This window comes from Cimex lectularius, unplaced genomic scaffold (genome assembly GCF_000648675.2).
Source record: "Cimex lectularius strain Harlan isolate CLEC.00 unplaced genomic scaffold, Clec_2.1 scaffold93, whole genome shotgun sequence".
NCBI lineage: Eukaryota > Metazoa > Arthropoda > Insecta > Hemiptera > Cimicidae > Cimex > Cimex lectularius.
In genome coordinates this window covers 893,387-912,797 of record NW_019392669.1, presented here as the reverse complement: position 1 = coordinate 912,797, position 19,411 = coordinate 893,387, and the positions used below count along the sequence as shown (strand labels likewise).

At 35.2% G+C, this 19,411-nt stretch overlaps 1 protein-coding gene across 1 annotated transcript; it reads right to left on the bottom strand.

Annotated features, from left to right (window-relative positions):
• Nucleotides 1-181: 181 nt before the first annotated feature.
• Nucleotides 182-18,012, bottom strand: LOC106672083 (trypsin-3). Its single transcript, XM_024225251.1, has 11 exons — nucleotides 17,885-18,012; nucleotides 4,134-4,244; nucleotides 4,016-4,067; nucleotides 3,791-3,951; nucleotides 3,636-3,725; nucleotides 1,945-2,084; nucleotides 1,739-1,866; nucleotides 1,423-1,679; nucleotides 840-974; nucleotides 553-780; nucleotides 182-493 (listed from the first exon to the last, which is right to left on the bottom strand). Exons 2-11 carry the CDS (start codon nucleotides 4,227-4,229, stop codon nucleotides 218-220), a joined length of 1,563 nt encoding a protein of 520 aa, XP_024081019.1. The 5' UTR covers nucleotides 4,230-4,244; nucleotides 17,885-18,012; the 3' UTR covers nucleotides 182-217.
• Nucleotides 18,013-19,411: the final 1,399 nt, after the last annotated feature.

Here is a 19,411-nt window from a genome sequence, read left to right as displayed (position 1 = left end):
TTTATCAAATTGGATTTTATAAGTGGTAATATTTGGAATATATTAGTGTAATAATATGTTAAAAATAATATTAATTTTACAGTCATTTGGAAAGATTGACTTTTTTTTTATTGAGGATAAAGTAAAAGTCTGTCAAGTAAGTTATAATTTTATTACAAAGCAGGTATAATAAAATAAATATATAAACAATTTACACGTATAAATATCTGTTTACACATTATTCATTGATGATGCTTTCGATCCATTTGACGTAGTTGGCTACTTTTGAATAGACACCGTACTTTCCCTTTTTACCGCAACCATCACCAAAACTGGTTATGCCGAAGATGGTCCATCTCCCTGCAGAATCTTTACAAAGGAGTGGGCCGCCAGAATCTCCAGAACAGGCGTCCGTGCTTCCTTTGTGGTATCCGGCGCAGAACATGTTGTGTGTTATCAGGACTTTGTTTTTCTCGTACATCACCTTACACGTAAGACTAGATGCGATTGGCACCTGGGATTAATTAAAAAAAAAATTAATACCTACATAACAATATTACAAAAAAAGTATACTTGTGCTTCGTGTAAAATGTCACTTCCTTCGTCCTCATCTTTACTGGTCCGTTTACCCCAGCCGAGAATAGTGCAGAGCTTTTTTGTCGGAAGGCGTTGTTTCGCCTTGGGCAGGCAGGCGATTTTCGTGTTGGACTGCATCGTCTTATAAGAAGGCAGCATGAGCAGGGCCACATCGTTGTCCAACGATTCTTTGTCATAACCAGGGTGGATTCTAGATTTCCTCACCTGAATTTGGTTTTGATATTAAACTCATTTATTAAATAGTAGTGTTTAATTTGGATTACCCTTAATCTCAGCTCTTTCCCTTCGTGCTTGCCAAGATCGTATTCGCCTATGGTGACGTACAAACGTTTCTTAACGCAATGGGCTGCGGTGAGAACCCACTTTGGCGATACTAACGTCCCACCACAGACTGCATGCTAAAATTTGTTTAAATTTATTAATGGTTTGAAGTTAGGGGAAAATTTTTGATCTTATGCATCAATTTTGGTCTATGCATTTTAAATAAATACAAATAAATTTTAAAAATTATTTGTGTTATATGTGGTGATTAGTGACCGTTAGTCGATAATTATTCAGATATCGTGAGACGCGGTCTGGTGTGATGTAGGTTTCAGAAAAAAATTTTCTTTATCGTGCCAACGTTTCGATCTTTATTGAGATCATCTTCAGGGCCTGGGATTTACAAACATTGTTTTAATGTTTGTTCATTGTTAAATTTAAAGAATGTTTGTAAATCCCAGGCCCTGAAGATGATCTCAATAAAGATCGAAACGTTGGCACGATAAAGAAAATTTTTTTCTGAAACCTACATCACACCAGACCGCGTCTTACGATATTTGTGTTGTGTTGAAGGGTACTGCTTACTTTGTGACGATCGAGGACAGCGACGATCCATGGCCACTTTCCGTTTTGGCTCGGCTTTCCGCCCATAATTTTCAGCATATTCGTGAGATAAGAGGAGTGCGGGGTTGTAACGTTTGTGACGGGGATTCCGCAAGTAGACATCTGGTCGTTATTAGCTTCCAAAGCTACTTGTATACCTCTACCGCCGGCTGGCAATTCGTTATTAATAGGAGGCCCTGTTGGAGAATTCACGCTACCACCGTTCTCCAATAAATTAGCTGAAATTGAAGACCGAAAAAAATTTAGTAAATGGAAAAAGTAAAGAAAGGTAAATTACAATCTGAATTCCAGTCCTGAAACGGTATCGCGCTTTGAATCCATCCTTCGCATTCCGTCCCTTCCATGTAGCAATAAGCCGTCTGTCTTATGACTTCGTTTCCGCACACCTCCATCTTTTTGCACCACCTGAATTACAATTTGGGCCCGTTTAAAAAAAAGTCAGCAAGGTTAAACGTTTTATTTAAACAGAGAAGCATTACTTGCCGGTATCTTTGGGTCTGGCAGGATTTAGAGCAGATCGTCCAACGGCTCCATTTGCTATAGACCCTTTTCCTCGAGACGGACCTCTTCGGAAGCAGGTTCACACCCAACTTTTTAAAGTACTTGCTCGAATTGTTCAGCACCTAAATATACAATTACTTACACTCCACCCGACCGTGTCGAAAAAATACTACTAGACAATGTAAAGACATATTAAAAAATGTATAAAGATAACGACCAATACAGGTATGAAACAACATAGAATACTGTAATAATTTTTACTTATATGGACTCAAATAAAAACCAAATTGATACTTGACTAAATCCAGGGTCTACAAAAACAAAAATAAGCAATATTGTATTAAATAAGCCAACTAAAAAGCAGTTTAGGAATTTAGTCGATAAGCATGTCAAAAAAATCGATTTTATATGCAGATTAGAATCAAAAGATGGGAAGAAGTTTCATAACCTGTGATTGTTGGGCAGACAACAAACCGAAAAAACTTAATTTTAAAAAAGTCGGGAAAAATTCTGTTCTTCTATCTTTAAACTAGAAAACGAAATAAGAGAAATGCTGGAAGTTGAGGACATTTTATATCGGGTTTACCGTGGAATTTGGTCCTCCGGGCCGGAATGTTTATATAATATTTTATGGAGAAAGTTCAAAGAAAAAATTTACCACAGAACAACCCTAGATTAGAAAAGCAACACTTGTTGGAAATCATTGAATTTAATGAATTGGAAAATGATAAATTTGGCCCTCCGGGTCGGATTATCGTAGACATTGTGTCCTAAGGAAAAAAAAGTGAATTTTGCGCCTTTAAAGTTTCTATTCGAAACACTTTTTTCATACTATATTCGTAGCACGGATTTTTTCAATAGGAAATTTGGTCTTCCGGGCCGGATAATCGTTTGCAAGACTTTCCTAGGCGAAACCGAAGAAGTAATTTCAATGAAAGGATCTTTATCTGTAACGTAAATTTTTTGATTTACGTTTGTTTCTAGGCAAATAGACAGAAAAAAATGGCAGAAAGGAGGGAAAATTCAAAAGGTGGGCTGAGGTGGGAAGTTGGTGTCCGAGTGGATCGAACTCACGATAGCTCAAGTGGTAGAACAGCGGCGTATTTAGCCGAAGGTCGTGGGTTCGAATCCCGCTCGTGACACTGACTTTTTTCTTTCAACCAATGCCTTCCTTAAAGATTAATTAATTGAAAAGAAAAAAAAAACAAATTTTATCTTTGAAATAGTGTGATATAAACAAGCAATTTTTTTAAAAAACGTTCAATGATTTCCATGATAAACTTGAAAATAGCTAGATGAAACTGAAAAATGAAAATATAGATAAACTAAAATAAGAATTTGATACCAAAGACTCCTAGTTTGGAAGAAGTTAAGAATATTTATGGACAGTGGATGGAAAATTGTTCCGTGAACATCTAAAAACCAACAAATTTTCCTGGGATGAAAGAAAAATAAATAAAATTCAATTTACATTAGTGTATTTTCTTTTTTTACATTTTGTATTTATTTTTGTTTTAAGATTGGTTTTGTGCCTTTTTTTCGTGTACTGTCGGACAGAACGCCTCCAGATGAAAATTTAATGTGGTAGATGGTATTATTTAAAAAAACAAAAAAAACGACAAAAAACAAAACAAATGCAAAGGCATAATTTAAACACAAACTTGATTACTTACAACATAAAACTGATTTTCCAAGTTGTGGCTGACGTAAACTTGCTTCCATTCCTCCACATCCTTCTTGCGTCGGCTGCAGCTTTTCTCTTCCTTAAAAAAAAAAAAAGAAGTTCGTTGGGAGGATCGGACATTTTGTTAACGCTTCTCGAAATTACTTTAAAAGTGGTGTTTTTGCAGATGTCTTTCATCTGGCATTTCCTCTCGCGGGACATGGCCGGCTTTCCGTTTTCCTTGTGACATGCGGACCACTGGGACCACTCCGAGTAGAGGAAGGACAAGTTTTTGTTCAATTGGACCCTCGCGTCCTTACAAGATCCTAAAACCTGACTTTTGTAAGTTCCTTGGCACATTTAAGTGTTAAATCTCGCTGAATCTCTTACCAAATCGACAAATCGGGTCGAATCCGGTCGTCTGGTTCATTCCGTAACGTACCTGTTAAAAAAAAATAAAAAATCAAACAATAAAATAAAAAGTTTGCTATAAGCGATCAAAACATACTATAAATCGATTGCCCATTTCATTTTCCTGCATCGTCCCGACGAACAGCGTTGGAATAAGTAATAAATTCAAAATTTTCAGTTTAGCAGTTAACATTGTAGGCTTCTAATCCTGAAAGAAAACCGTGAAATTAATTCGGCAAATAAAACTGCCAAGGCCATAAAAATGTCATGTCTGCTGTCCCAAATATATTGTAAACTTGACCTTTTGTATTAAAATTTATTTAAACTTTGACAAAAGTGAACCAATCAGGTTTTCTATGTGGGATGTGTCTATGATGAGCTTGGTCGAGCTCGGCCCGGGTAATTTTAAAAATAAAGTCTTTAAAGCCGAACCCGATCCCGGGTGTAAAACCTCTTTGAAGGTGTAAAAAGTGAAAACTTGGCCCGGGGCTCGCTCGACTGGACTAACTAAATTATTCCATTTGTAGAAAAGCAAATGAGACGAAAACTCCAAGGGGCGTTTAAAAAGGTAATTGCTCCCCTTTTTGCCCCCTTTCCGAATTGTCGCCCTCCGGAACAAAACATTTTGCACTTAAGTCGGTTTATTTACCTCGTCCCGCGGGGGTTGGGATGCAGATCGGACGAGGACCGGACGAACGATTCCAACTGGAAAACTGGGTCACCCGATATTCGATATCTTCCTTAATTAATCCATTTCCAATACTTTTGACACCCTATCTACATATTACATCATAATTATTACGTAGTACTTCGTTAAAAGCGATATTAATGAGTATGCTTAATTCACACAATTTAATATTTATAACAACCCATGTATTTAATAATCATAATGGACCGTTTTAATTATTTGGATTAATTATACTTTTTATCTAAGGTCTTGGTTGAGATGAAAAAGCTAGTGTCACGAGCGGGGTCATCTCAACCAAGACCTTAGGTAAAAAGTATAATTAAATTAAACATTATGATTATATGGAGTACTTACTTCGCTGACGGCACCCTTGGCCACTTCATTTATCATCGAGAATCCAATCTGGATTACACGGTATTCGAAAATATGGCAAAAGTTGGAAAATTCAAAAGATTGCAGGATGAGAGGAAGAGTTTGGCGTCCGAGTGGATCGAATTCACGACAGGTCATTCAAGTGGTTAGGGCAGCCGCGTATTGAGCCGAAGGTCGTGGGTTCGAATCCTGCTCGTTACACTAGTTTTTTCGTTTCAACCAAGACCTTAGATAAAAAGTGTAACTAATTTAAAACAACGTGGAAAAATATTATGTTTTATGGATTTTTATATTACCAATTTTTTAAATGGAAATTTAAATTTTTGTGTGTGTATAATATATTTTATATAATATTGTTTTTTAATGAAGGCTGTGACCTTATTGATCATTAAGCCTTGAGTCTATACAAATCAATGGTGCAGCCCGGCCCCATCAGAGTGAAGCGCCCGCAAACCCCGGCGCAGTGGCAGCACCAGGCTTGGAAAGAACGGAACCCCACGGATCTCTCGCAACTGATGCTTTTAATCTTAATATTGTGCGCAGAGCTTTATCGAGAGGGGGGTCGGTGCCTAGTCACCAAGCTCGCTGGAGATTTCTTGATCTCAGAGTCCGGGGAGGCACCCCTCAATCCTGCAGAGGAAATAAAAATTGAGGGGATGAGATATTAAATTTTATCTATTAGTTGGATGTCTACACAAATACACATAAACACAGAAACATGATAGTCTACCCCAGAGTACTCGATATCCTCGGAGTAATTGAAAATAAATCCTTCCATTCACGCTAATAAATTGCGTATACATAGCACAAATCATACGCACTACCCCGAGATATTCCTCGGAGTATTTGGGTTACCTCTTCATTCACGCTAATAAATTACATTCACACATTCTTCACTCTACCCCAGATTACTCGATATTCCTCGGAGTAATTGGAGATTAGCTACCTTTCACGCTAATAAATTTCACTCACACATTCAATCATACTACCCCAGATTACTCGATATTCCTCGGAGTAATTGAAAATAAATCCTTCCATTCACGCTAATAAATTACGTATATCAGCACAAATCATTCCCACTACCTCAGAGTTCTGGATATGCCTCGGGGTATTTGGGGGATAAGCCCCTCCATTCACGCAAATAAATACATTCCAATAAATAACATATATCACATAAAGACACAAAGATCCTATATACAATTAAAAATATTTATGGCCCTGAGATATTGGAACAGCGATCTGTGCCTACTGCCGTGCCTCATGACCGCGCATAGGTCATCGGGATGTATTTTTTTCTTTGCTGACTTAATTCTTTGCAATCGGTTATGTTCTACCGTGATAAGCTCTCCACACAACTGACACCTACGCGGCTCACCCCCATTCGAAGGGGTCCGTGTGTAATCTTCGTATGACCTTTGGTTAAGCTGGTATGACCTTTCATTTCTAGATCCAGCCTCCGCAGGCCACAGTGTTAACAACCATTTTGAATCGATTGTACATCAGAGTCTCGTACAAAAATTAATAATAATTATCATTTAATGCCAAAATGAAAAGTATGAAAGGAAGATTGATTTTAGGGGAAATAATTAGTTATGCTAAGATCGGCAGTAATAATTGAGTTTAAGAGGATCCGAAGGAGGTCAACTGACACATTAGACTATAGTTATGCTAAGCTTTCAATCAGCTGATGATGGCATAATATACGTTGAAAGCTTGACATAAAGTTACTTTAGTCTAGTGTATCCTCAAAACTCAATGCTTTAGGATAAACAAACTTAAAATCCGAAATATTTAACTTAAAGTTTTTGGAATGCTCATGAAACATGAATAATTTATTGATTAATATTTTGATAAGCTGATAATAAAGTGTTTTTGGACGGAAGCTATTTGAGTGTTTGGTACTTCGTTGCTTTATATTGCAAGCTGATAGTTTTTATAAGAGTGAGTGTATAAAAAAAAGTAAGTCCATTAAAATAACACGCGCGAAGAAAGTAGCACTTAAAATAAATGTGCGATGGGAGTGCTGGATATCTTTGAAGTATTTATTTTAACTGATAAGGTCGAAGGTTAAAGGTCGGCGGTTGGAGCGTCACCTTTCTACCCCCGTTACAGTTGGACGCTGTAGTTTATTTTTATCCGGAGGAAGCCGGGATAATTTATTCGTTTAGTAACACCGTCGAATGGCATTAGTTGGACTAATGGAAGGGAGAAGTTTTCCGTAAAAGTACGGCGAGCGGCGCGACCCGCGTCTGGGTCAATGGGGTACACCGTCGGAGGCGGAGGCGGAGGCCGCATATTTAAATCGATTCCGATCCTCTCTCCTCCCGGCCTGCTTAATGGCATCGCTTTTTCACCCGAACGGGCTTCGTTTTTTTAATTTGATTTATTTCCGAAATTCTCACGAATTATAATTGCAATAATAATAATAAACCCAGGGGGTTGAGTTGTAAACTATTAATCTCGCTTATCTCTCTTCTGTTTTTTCTTTCTCACTTTTTGTCTATCTTTTGCTAATGTAAAAATGAATTTTACTCGAAAATGTAATTTTTCCATATAAGGGTGTATCAAACTTCTACAGTCCACCCACTACATTTTATTTGATGAATTTTTATTAGAGGAAGAATAACTGAGTTATTTTTTTAGAATCTTATACGAAAACATTATGAAATTTTTCGTTTTTCGTATTATTTTTCAGTTCAATGTCTTTGTTTAATTAAATTCTTATTAAAAGAAAATAAATGTCTTATTTCTATAGTGTATACTTGTAGACACTCCATGAAAGTGACCTTGCTATCTTATTTTCCATTTCTGGGACTAGATATGAAAATTTGTCTCGTGAGATTTTTTTATCACCAATATACAACCAAATATGAATGAATGAAAACTTTATTTACACAAAAGTATATACAAAAAATTTACATTTCGAAAAGCTAATCGACAATGGCCTTAGCCGTTTGTCGAGTTGCTTTATAAATTTATATACCTATTTTTGTAACTTGAGAATGACCTTTGATTTTAAAAATTGAAGTGGTTAATCAGGTACCGAAGGTGACGTACACCACAAGCTTCCTCTAGTTATCCCTTCCGTTAAGGATTGCAATAACTTCTTCTTCATCCAGCTTCAGTTTCCCAAAGTACCTTCGGCGAAACTCTCTCCGAACGGGGTACACTCCCATGAAGTGGAGAGTGTCCTCTAGGACGTTGAAGTTATGTAAGGAACAAATGATGGCACGATCCTGTCTCTACGGTTGGCAGTTCAGCTGAAGCAATTCACCCCTCGCACTCAATACCAGAGACACATCATAGGCTGTCATATTAGAGCACTCCATGTAGTTTCGCCCTAAGTCAAACTCCAGTCTTGCGTACAAGTTGTGCTGTAAGCTGTTTCTCTCACGGGTTACCAGATCTTTCCTTTTGCTTGCCTCCCACTTTTTACAATCAAATACAGGGTGTATCAACTTCTATAGTCCACCCATTTAATTCGGAAATGATTAACTTTAGCAAAAAATGGTCTTATACAAACCCCAAATTAATTTTGACAAGGAATCGCGTCGTGGTAACAGATTTAATTTAATTTTCTCATCTAGCTAGGAAATGACCCTAACGTTATTATTTAAAAAAAAATCTCATATTTTTAGTGTACATTTCGATTCTAGGGCTTAATTTTATGTCACTTTTATTGAAAGGAAAATTTTTGATAAGATCGACCATTTCTGAGTTATGCCCGATGGAAGACGCCTGAGGGGGTATGTTTTTTGTAACAACAAAATGGCCCTCCCCGTTTATTTCGAAAACGATTAGCATCAGCAAGTTAATTTAGGATAGGATCGTCTCAGAATAGGGTAGAGATCATGGGGTTGCTTTTACGCTTAGCTTATATTCATTTTTGAAAAAAAAGAGAATTATTTTTACAAAAAAGGATCTTTTTTATCATCATCGAATTCATTTTATTTCTAAAATGACTCTCAGCTGTTATTATGTTGTTGCAGATTAAAATTTATATTTATTATAAATGCTCAAATACGCTCCCTGCGTTTGATGCGTAGAGTTCCGCTTGTTTCAGGAATTATCCATTTGTCCTTTTCTATTATTTCTGGCCGGATTTCTCTACAAGCCATAACGATCCGTTATTCCAATTCTTGGAAAGTCAGTAATTGAGATGGTGGCATGTAAAAGAATTACATTAAAACTAGTCAGTGAATGTATTCAAAATCTCCAAAACCTGGGAAAACACAACAACCTGATGATATCTTGGGTGCCAGGGCACAGGGGAATTTTGGCTAACGAAAAAACAGACAGACTGGCCAGAGGAGGATCTGCAAGACCATACATAGGCCCCGAACCTATGCTTGGGATAACAAAAACAAACATAGAAACCTCCATCGCAGAATGGATCCAAACAAAACAAAGAGAGAAGTGGATAAACTCTAGCTAGACATAGTAAACTTATGATGAAACAACCCTCACCAAAATTGGCAAAAACCCTGCTGCAATTGGAGAGGGCACTGGTATCTGAGAAAACATCTGCACAACATGGGTATATACAATGATGATCCCTTTTGCAGATTATGTAATGAGGAGGAGGAAACAGCCACTCATATCATCTTCGAATGCGAAGCAACAGCTCAATGGAGGTTTAATCTAACGTACGAAACAGACTCAGGGAACCAAATTGCAGCAATAACAGTCAATGACCTGATCTAAGAAGAAGGATTGATTGACTGAACTAAGGAACTAGGAAGGTACAATAAGCCAGAAGGCTGCAGTGCCTGGGGAATACAAACCCCGCTTCCCAGTATCCTTTCCACCATACCATACCATACCATGGAGATGGACTGGCTTACCCTCGATTCTTCAATTCCTCCCAAAGAAGATAATCCAAGGGGTCAATCTGGCGACCTCGGAGGGCACGAAATAGGACCGTGTGTGCCAATCCATCTCCCTGTGTGGTTCAATTGGGGCAACCGTCTTGATGGAACCACATCGTTCGCCTGGTGTATAGAGGAATTCTCTCCATGAGAACAGGGAGGGTATTTTCTAAAAAAGAATGATCCCCACGTTGAGTGTTTTGCTAAACAAATGTGGTCCAAGTTAACCGAGCAATCCGCACAAAACATTAGTCATATTGACTGTTTGATAACGCGTGTGAATATTCCAACGAGAATTTTCTGTTACTCAGAAAATACTGTTGTGCCTATTCAAAATCTCGTTATTTGACAATTAGGATTCGTCGGTCCACAATATTCGGCTCAGCAGGTCCGGTTCCATGTCCATTTTAACGAGTATTCGTGACGAAAATGATTTACTTTCAATATTCGCCACACCGACTGAGCCGATATACCAAGAATCGAGGATCTCTCTAATTGAGAGGTGATGGATTTTCCTCAACGGAAAGCAACACCACTATTTCTTTTTTGAGCCGTACTACCGGACATGCCCTTGGAGTTATCGTAGGTAAATGACCCAAATTCTGGTATAAACGTTGGAAAATTCGATGATCAGGGTGTCTCCTATCAGAGAACTTGTCTAGGAGAAAGAAGTGTTGAAAAGGATAATTAAATGGATTCAAAGGGTACGGTAACCATTAAGAAATCGTAAGCAATCTTTAGAGAATAAACGCAGAACTTCCTATGCTCAAGTATACATTATTTTGCGATAGATTCCAAATAATTTCAAGAGGGTTAACTTCGAAAAAATTACAAAAACAAAAATTACAATAAGAGAGGTCATTGATATTCGACATTTAACAAGTCGTTAATTAAATATTCATATTTTAACATAAATTTTACAATTAGATCAGAAGGCTAAAACAAAATGAAGATAATACCATAACTCGGTCAAAACAAGTGAGAGCATATATATTTGCGAGAAAAAAAGGTCATAACTCAAAAATGGTCGATCCTATCAAAATTTTCCTTTCAGCAAAATTGGCCATAAAATAAGCTCTAGAATCGAAATATACAATAAAAATATGGGATTTCCATTGTAAATAATAAAGTAAGAGTCATTTCCCAGATAGATAAGAAAGTTAGTAGAAATGATAAATGATGGAGTGAGTGTGGTGTTCAATACTTTTTAAAAGGATAGTTCCTACTCACAGTAAGTTGTTTTGCAACGATCCGAACGAATATGTACATAAATAATATCAAACATCCAAATAATTAATCTAATTATTTTAATTGTTATTATTTTTATAGTAATTTATAGTAATATTAAGTATTTATTATTCTAATATTTATTTGTGTTATAATTTCCGCGTTTCGCACGTTCAAATTGAGCGTCATTAAAAAAATCAGCTGATAATTGCAACGTCGCGTTGGCGGAGGTATCAGCGGTTCACTTTGGCAATTCATGTCGAGAGACGTGGTTGTAGAAGTCCTTCAACCTGATGATGAGCTAAAAGGCTCGAAATCCGGATCGTTGCAAAACAACTTACTGCGAGTAAGAAAGTTATGTTAAATCTATTACTACGACGCGATTCCTAGCCAAAATTAACTTGGAATTTGTATAAGATCATTTTTTGCTAAAGTTAATCGTTTCCGAATTAAATGTGTGGACTATAGAAGTTGATACACCCTGTATATTATATGTTTGGTTTTTCTTGATGTTGTAGAACACAATAAAAAAATCTCAAGAGATAAATTTAAAGATCTAGTCCCAGAAATGGAAAATAAGATAGTAAGGCCACATTCATGGAATGCCTATAAGTACACACTCTAGAAATAAGACCTTTATTTTCTTTTAATAATAATTTAATCAAACAACTGAACTGTAGAATAATATGAAAACGCGAAAAATTGATATAGTTTTCGTAGAAGATTCTAAAACAATAACTGAGTTAACTTTATGGAAGACAGACAATATAGAAGTAGAAGAAGAAAAATAACTTTATTCTGGGACGGGTGTTAAGAATAATTTACATGAACTAAATAAAGGAAGTTCCTTCTATGAAGTTAAAAGTAAAAAAAAAAGATAGAAATCTTGGCACAATGTATACCAATAAGGTAGGACAGAAGAAAAAATTACGAGAATATTAAACAAAAATAACAAATGTTAACGTGAGGTCTCTGCTTGGAGGGAGAGGAAGTGATTATAGAGGTGGGATTTTGTCGTAGTAGTTAGTAATATAGTGTGGAAAAAATGGAAAAGTCAACAATTTCGCACGTTTTCATAAGCATACTTTAGAAATAACTACAATCCTCCAAAAGCAAAAGAAAATGGTACAGTCTTCAATTTCTTACAATCGATTAGGTTTCGTTGTCCGATTGACAAAATAATTCCTTTTCAATTAATTAATCTTTAAGTAAAGTGTTGGTTGAGATAAAAATGGAAAAAAGGAGGGAAAATTAAAAAAAAAGGTGGGGTTGAGATGGGAAGTTGGCGTCCGAGTGGATCAAAGTCACGATAGCTCAACTGGTTAGAGCAGCAGGGAACAACCCTAGATTAGAAAAGCAATACTTGTTGGAAATCATTGAATTTAATGAGTTGGAAAATGATAAATTTGGCCCTCAGGGTCGGATTATTGTAGACATTGTGTCCTAAGGAAAAAAAGTGAATTTTGCGCCTTTAAAGTTTCTATTCGAACCGGGTACACACTTTTTCATACTATATTCGTAGCATGGATTTTTTCAATAGGAAATTTGGTCTTCCGGGCCGGATAATCGTTTGCAAGACTTTCCTAGGCGAAACCGAAGAATTAATTTCAATGAAAGGATCTTTATCTGTAACGTAAATTTTTTGATTTACTTTTGTTTGTAGGCAAATAGACAGAAAAAAAATGGCAAAAAGGAGGGAAAATTCAAAAGGTGGGCTGAGATGGGAAGTTGGTGTCCGAGTGGATCGAACTCACGATAGCTCAAGTGGTAGAACAGCGGCGTATTTAGGCGAAGGTCATGGGTTCGAATCCCGCTCGTGACACTGACTTTTTTACCTCAACCAAAACCTTAATTAATTGTAGAAATAACGACAATTCAAGATGCCGAACCAAAAGATTTAACACATTTTCCATAAGAGCCTTATAGAAATAACGATATTTTTCTGTTCCTAATAGGCATTGAATCAAAAACAGACTGTGAAAAAAGATGATTAATTAATGATATTATATATGATAATTATTAATTAATAGTTAATCAATTATATATTGAAACTGTAAAACAAGATGAACAAACTAAGAATGTTACACATTTTTATAAAAGTTCAGTAGAAATAACGTCATTTCTTTTCTGCTAATAGAAATTTATCAAATACAGACTTGTAACTGTAAAATAAGTAGAAAATCTAACAATTTCATACACATTATATCAGAACCTTGTAGAATAACGATATTTTTCTTAAAAAACCTATAGAAATAACAATATTTTTTTATTTCTAATACGAATTTAATCAAACATACTTCGAGCTGTCAAATGAGATGAAATTGTAATAGAAATAATAATAATAAACCCAGTGGGTTTCAGTTCAGTATAATATATTAATTTCACCTATTTTTTTCTGTTTTTTCATTTTTCTCTCTTTCTCACATTTTGTCTATCTTTTGCTAGTGCAATAATGAATTTTACCCCGAAAATGTTTTTTTCCGTATATATTTTAATGTTAGGTTGCCCTTTATTTTCATAATACATGATAAAAAAAACATCTCAAGAGGCCGTACAGAGTGCTTTTATCATATTTTTCTTCACATCTCAAATATCGTTCTATTGTGTGGTCTTTCAAGGGGAGATCTATTTTTACCTATTTTTCACTTCTTTGTACGATGGCCGTTCGAAACGTTTCGATGCTTTCTAATAGGGGTGTTAATTATGTAAAACGGTTACATGTTTTTTTTCACCTTCCCGCTGAACATAGCGCTATCATTTGATGAAAACGTTTGAATATTAATTTGTGCAAATTTTAACGAAATCTCTGTTACAAGCGGGTTAACTGTACTGGTCAGACATTTAAGTAATTAACTGGTTAAAATTCATAAAAAAATATATTTATACAATTTCGTTCGTGTTGTAAAAAAACTCCCATGATTATAGTTAACTTAAAATTGTTTTTAAGTGAAAGACAGTTTTTTGTTTTAATATCATTAAAGTCCATATTTCACAATTTCATTCAATTTCTATCACTTTAAACTGTAATAAAACTGTTTCTCTTCTTCTGATAAAAAGGTACTTTAACATGACTGAAGCTGTAAAATTTAGGTGAAATTCACTAGTTTTCGTGGTCCGCTTGACCAATTAATATCTTTTAATTAATTAAGGTTTTTAGTTGAGATGAAAAAGTCAGTGTCACGAGCGAGATTCGACCCCACGACCTTAGGCTAGAAACGCCGTTACTCTACCAATTGAGATATCGTGACTTCGATCCATTCGGGCACTAACTTCCCATCTCAACCCCACTTTTTTATAAATTTTCCCTCCTTTTTGCCATTTTCCAAATGTCGTGTAATCTATTTGATTCTCGGCGACAAATGAAATGGTCACGAAGAGCTTTAGTGAAGTATACTTCATTTTAACTTATTAAATTCACTAGTTTTCGTGGTCCGCTTGACCAATTAATATCTTTCAATTAATTAATGTTTTTAGTTGTGATGAAAAATGATACGCCGCTACTATACCACTTGAGCCGGTAGAGTAGCGGCGTATTTAGCCGAAGGTCGTGGGTTCGAATCCCGCTCGTGACACTGACTTTTTCATCTCAACTAAAAACCTTAATTAATTTAGGTGAAAGCCAAACAATTGCAAGCAGTCTATATGAAAATATTGTAGAAATAACGCTGTTCACATTCTTATAATGAAAATTGAATCAAATTGTTTGATTAAACTTAAAAGGCACAATAATACGAGAAAGAGGGCAATTTCGTCAAGTTTCTGTAAGCACATTGAAGAAAAAGACAACAAGAAGATTCTGTAAAAATAACGCAGGTTCTCCTCTAATAAAAATTCCATCAAACACAGATTTTGGACTGTAAAATGAAATGGAAAAATAAACTATTTCATAGGTTCTCCTATGCTGTAGAAATAACGACAATTCTTGACGAGATGTAAAATAAACAATTTTATAATTTAACTAAATAAAGTATTTTTTTTAAAGAGAATTTTTATCATAAATCTAGGCCCAGGAAGGTCATTTTCGCGCAGTTTTCATAACTACACACTGTACAAATAACGGCAGTTACTTTCTTTTAATAATGACTTAATCAAATAAAAACATTGAACTGTAAAATAATATGGAAAGCAAACATTTTCGTACAGTTTTCATTAAAATTCTGTAAAAATAAAGCAGAAACTTTGCTTATAATAAATTTTTTATAAAAGACAGACATTGGAATGTAAATGAGGTGGGAATGTCAACTATTTAATACGTTTCCATAAGTATTTTATGAAAGTACCACATTTCTCGATTTCTAATAAGAATATAATCGATTACAGATTTTAAACTGCAAAATTAGAAAAAACAAGCAGATCACTTATATATTTTTAAAATTTTTAAGTGCCTTTGCGCAGTTACTCCTCCTCAAGCAGTACAAGACAGTCAATGGAGTGTGGGGCACAATGGGAAAGTCAAAAATTTCATTCGTTTTTCTGTTTTTGACTGTTCGTAATACACAATCAAAAAAATCTCAAGAGATAAATTTTCAGTTCTAGTCGCAGAAATGGAAAATAAGATAGCAAGGTCATTTTCATGGAGGGTTTATAAGTATACACCCTTGAAATAACAAAGTTAGGGTCATTTTCCAGCTAGATGAGAAAGTTACGTTAAATCTGTTACCATCACACGATTCCTAGCCAAAATTACCTTGGGGTTTGTACAAGACCATTTTTGTTAAAGTTAACCGTTTTCGAAATAAACGAAGGGGGCCATTTTCTTGTTACAAAAAGCATACCCCCTCAGGCGTCTTCCATCGGGCATAACTCAGAAATGGTCGATCCTGTCAAAATTTTCCTTTCAGTAAAAGTAGCCTAAAATAAGCTCTAGAATCGAAATATATAGTAAATATATGAGATTCCCATTTAAAAGAACAAAGTTAGGGTCATTTCCCAGCTAGATGAGAAAGTTATGTCAAATCTGCTACCACCGCGCGATTCGTAGGCAAAATAAACTTGGGATTTGTGTTGTTGTTTAAGACCATTTTTTGCTCAAGTTAATCGTTTCCGGATTAAATGGGTGGACTATAGAAGTTGATACACCCTGTACATTAATGTTTGGTTTTTCTTGATGTTGTAATACATAATAAAAACTCTCAAGAGACAAATTTTCAGATCTAGTCCAAAGAAATGGAAAATAAGATAGTAAGGTCACTTTTATACACCATATAAATATCGACATTTATTTTCTTTTAATAAAAAATTAATTAAACAAAGAAATTGAACTGTAAAATAAAATGAAAAAGTGAACATTTTCATACAGTTTTCGTAATTTTTTTTTCTGAAAAAAATTTAATCAAGTACAGATTTTTTACTATAAAATAGGATAGGACATTTTCCATAAAATTCTGCAGAAATAATACACCCTCTTCTTTTATTATAAACTGAATTGTAAAATAAATTATAAAACTCTAATAAATTGTAGAAACAACGCTGTTTATCTTCTTCTAATAAAAATTCGATAAATTTTGTTATATTATATTTAAAGCGCACAATTAAGGAAGGAAGTTCCTGCAGTTTCCATAAGTATACTGTAGATTTATTATTTCTTTTCGTCTAGTGAAAAGTTCATCGTATATCTAGAAATGTAAAATAAGTTGGGAAAATAAAGAATTCCGTGCAGCTTCTATTATTCTATTCTATACCGTAGAAATAACGACAACCCCCTTTATCTAACAAGAATAGAATCAGATACAGACTTGGAACTGTAAAATAAAATGGAAAGGTCAACATTTTAATAAAGACACAGTGAAAATAACGCCATTTATTTTTTCGCTCGTAAGAATTTCATCAAATTCAGACCTTGAACTGCAAAACGAGATCGGTAGCGTCTTGACTTAGCACTGTTGAAATAATACTATCACTCTTTTTTTTAATAATAGTTTAATCAAACAACCCGCAAAATAAATAGGGAAATAAAGACACAATAATAATCATACTTTACAAATAATAATATCAGACAGTTCTCATATGTATAATCGCAGTCAAAATTTTCAATCGATTTTTGAGACCGTGTTCAAAATTAACACTGAAGAAATAATTTGATTTTTAGCTTTTTTTTTTAAATTTATACGGAAAAAATTTATCTCTTAAAAATCTTAACAGGCAGTTCTTGTACGATGTACTTCATTTGGAAATCATAATATTTTATAATTAAAAAAAGATTTAATGAAATTTAAGATGAAACAAGATGGTTCTTCAAATGACTCTTATTTTTCGTTTTATATCAATAATAGTTAAAAGGTTGTTTTGTGTTTTTATCCATAAGGGAAGGGCTTATCTGAAAAACCAATAAGATGGGAAAGCGAGGGATCTGGAAATTGGTCTGCACTCAAAAGCGCACGTGTAGTATGGTTCAATAAAAATATTTTCGAAATAATGCCACCCCCTTCGTTTTCTGGCAATGTTTTAAACATATATTTTGTCAAGAGGCTTTGCATAAATTGTACAAAGCTTAAGCAAGCGGCTTGTATTGAAAAAAGGATTGTAAATAAGTAAAGTTTAATAAGAGGCAGGGATGATATTTGAGTAAATCCTCTTTTAAGTGTCCTCATCGTTTTCTCTCGTTTTTAGAAAAGACAGACGACTCGTCAAGAGTCCCTATGTCGGAATGTCCATTAGGCTTTTATTTTTCCATGCCGAATTTTTGCATCTTACCTGAGCAAGGGCTGAAAACATCGATTATAGAAACATAAAGCTCCCATTTCCTTTCGAGCGACTAACGGCACTTCACCACGTCTGTCCGACCTCTCATGTGTCACACACCTTTCTCAGCTAACGGCCTACGACTTTCCAACTGATTCGACATCGGCTGTGCACCGTGCTTTTTTTGCGATCCCCCACCCGGAGCTACTTCTTCTCGGTCCGTCCCTCTCCAGGTTCTTCAGGTGCCCTCTTGACATTTCGTCATTATTCTGTTAATGACATGGAGGATGGGACTCGCATTAGCAAACATGCCTTCTTGATTGACATCATAGACTCATGACCGAAGATGTTTTGGTCGTCATCTAGTCAACCTTCTCACGAAACAAGAATGCGGCACTTTTTACAGTAAAACTTAGATTTATTTTGGTTCAGTATATAAATATGTACGTATTGTTTTGTAACATTCTAACAGCTACGTTTGCTATTTCTGATAATTTGGCAAAACGACCCCGTGTCGAATTTGCCGTGGACTTTAAATTTGACCAGGTTCATGTTTTCCTCTACGTTTTAGAATTTAGTTTCATCAGTGGATATAAGCGTAATGACCAATTTAGGCGATTTCCAAATATAAGACTTACATAATCTAATCTTAATATTTGAATAAGTCTGCGGAGTCCTGTTGTAGCTTGGTAGAAAAGGAGGTTTTTTGTACTGCTGGATCTTTAAATTTTAAACTCCGATGACCTTTAAGCCTTCTCTTATAAGCGTCAGAGGTTTTAATATATTCCTACTTCCTCACTACTTAGTTTTCTGAAAAGGACAACAAGGATCTCGTCCACTTGAGAATGAAATCCTTTCTCCTCTTCTTAATTTATTTCATCAGGTTATTCACCTTCTTCTGCTAGCTTAGTTCTTGTAAGCTCCTGTTTGCCATTCCTTTGAAAAAAAAAATCAAAAAAAGTAATCGAAAAAAGAAACTGGAAAAGTAAACTGAATTTTTGTAAAAAAATTCTTGACAACGCCCAGTCCTTAAAATCAACTGGTTTAGCCACGCCTAGTCAGTAAATTAGCCCATTTAATCACGCCTAATCTAAAATCATCTGGTTTAGCCACGCCTAGACAGTAAATTAGCCGATTTATCTACGCCTAGTCTGTAAAATCAACTGGTTTAGCCACGCCTAGTCAGTAAATTAGCCGATTTAACCACGCCTAGTCTGTAAAATCAACTGGTTTAGCCACGCCTAGTCAATAAATTAGCCGATTTAACCACGCCAGTCTGAAATCAACTGATTTAGCCACCCAAAATCTATAAATAAACTGATTTAGAAAGACCCTGTCTGTAAAACAAGGGATTTTTCAGTCCAATCTGTAAAATCAACTGATTTATCCACGTTCACTCATCCATCGTAGTACAATCGATCAAACCTGACACTGTTTATAAAATTGATTATTTACAATTCCAGCTTGCCAAATAACGTGATATTTTTTGTCGATATTGATTTTTGGATTTCCTGCCAGATATATTAATCTCAATTTCTT

Excerpts from the sequence above, each read along its gene's own strand:
- LOC106672083 (XM_024225251.1), bottom strand. The coding sequence starts at position 4,229 with ATGTTAACTGCTAAACTGAAAATTTTGAATTTATTACTTATTCCAACG. Across the intron at positions 3,726-3,790 it reads GCAAAAACACCACTTTTAAA|GAAGAGAAAAGCTGCAGCCG; the intron begins GTAATTTCGAGA and ends TTTTTTTTTAAG. Across the intron at positions 781-839 it reads GGAAAGAGCTGAGATTAAGG|GTGAGGAAATCTAGAATCCA; the intron begins GTAATCCAAATT and ends AACCAAATTCAG.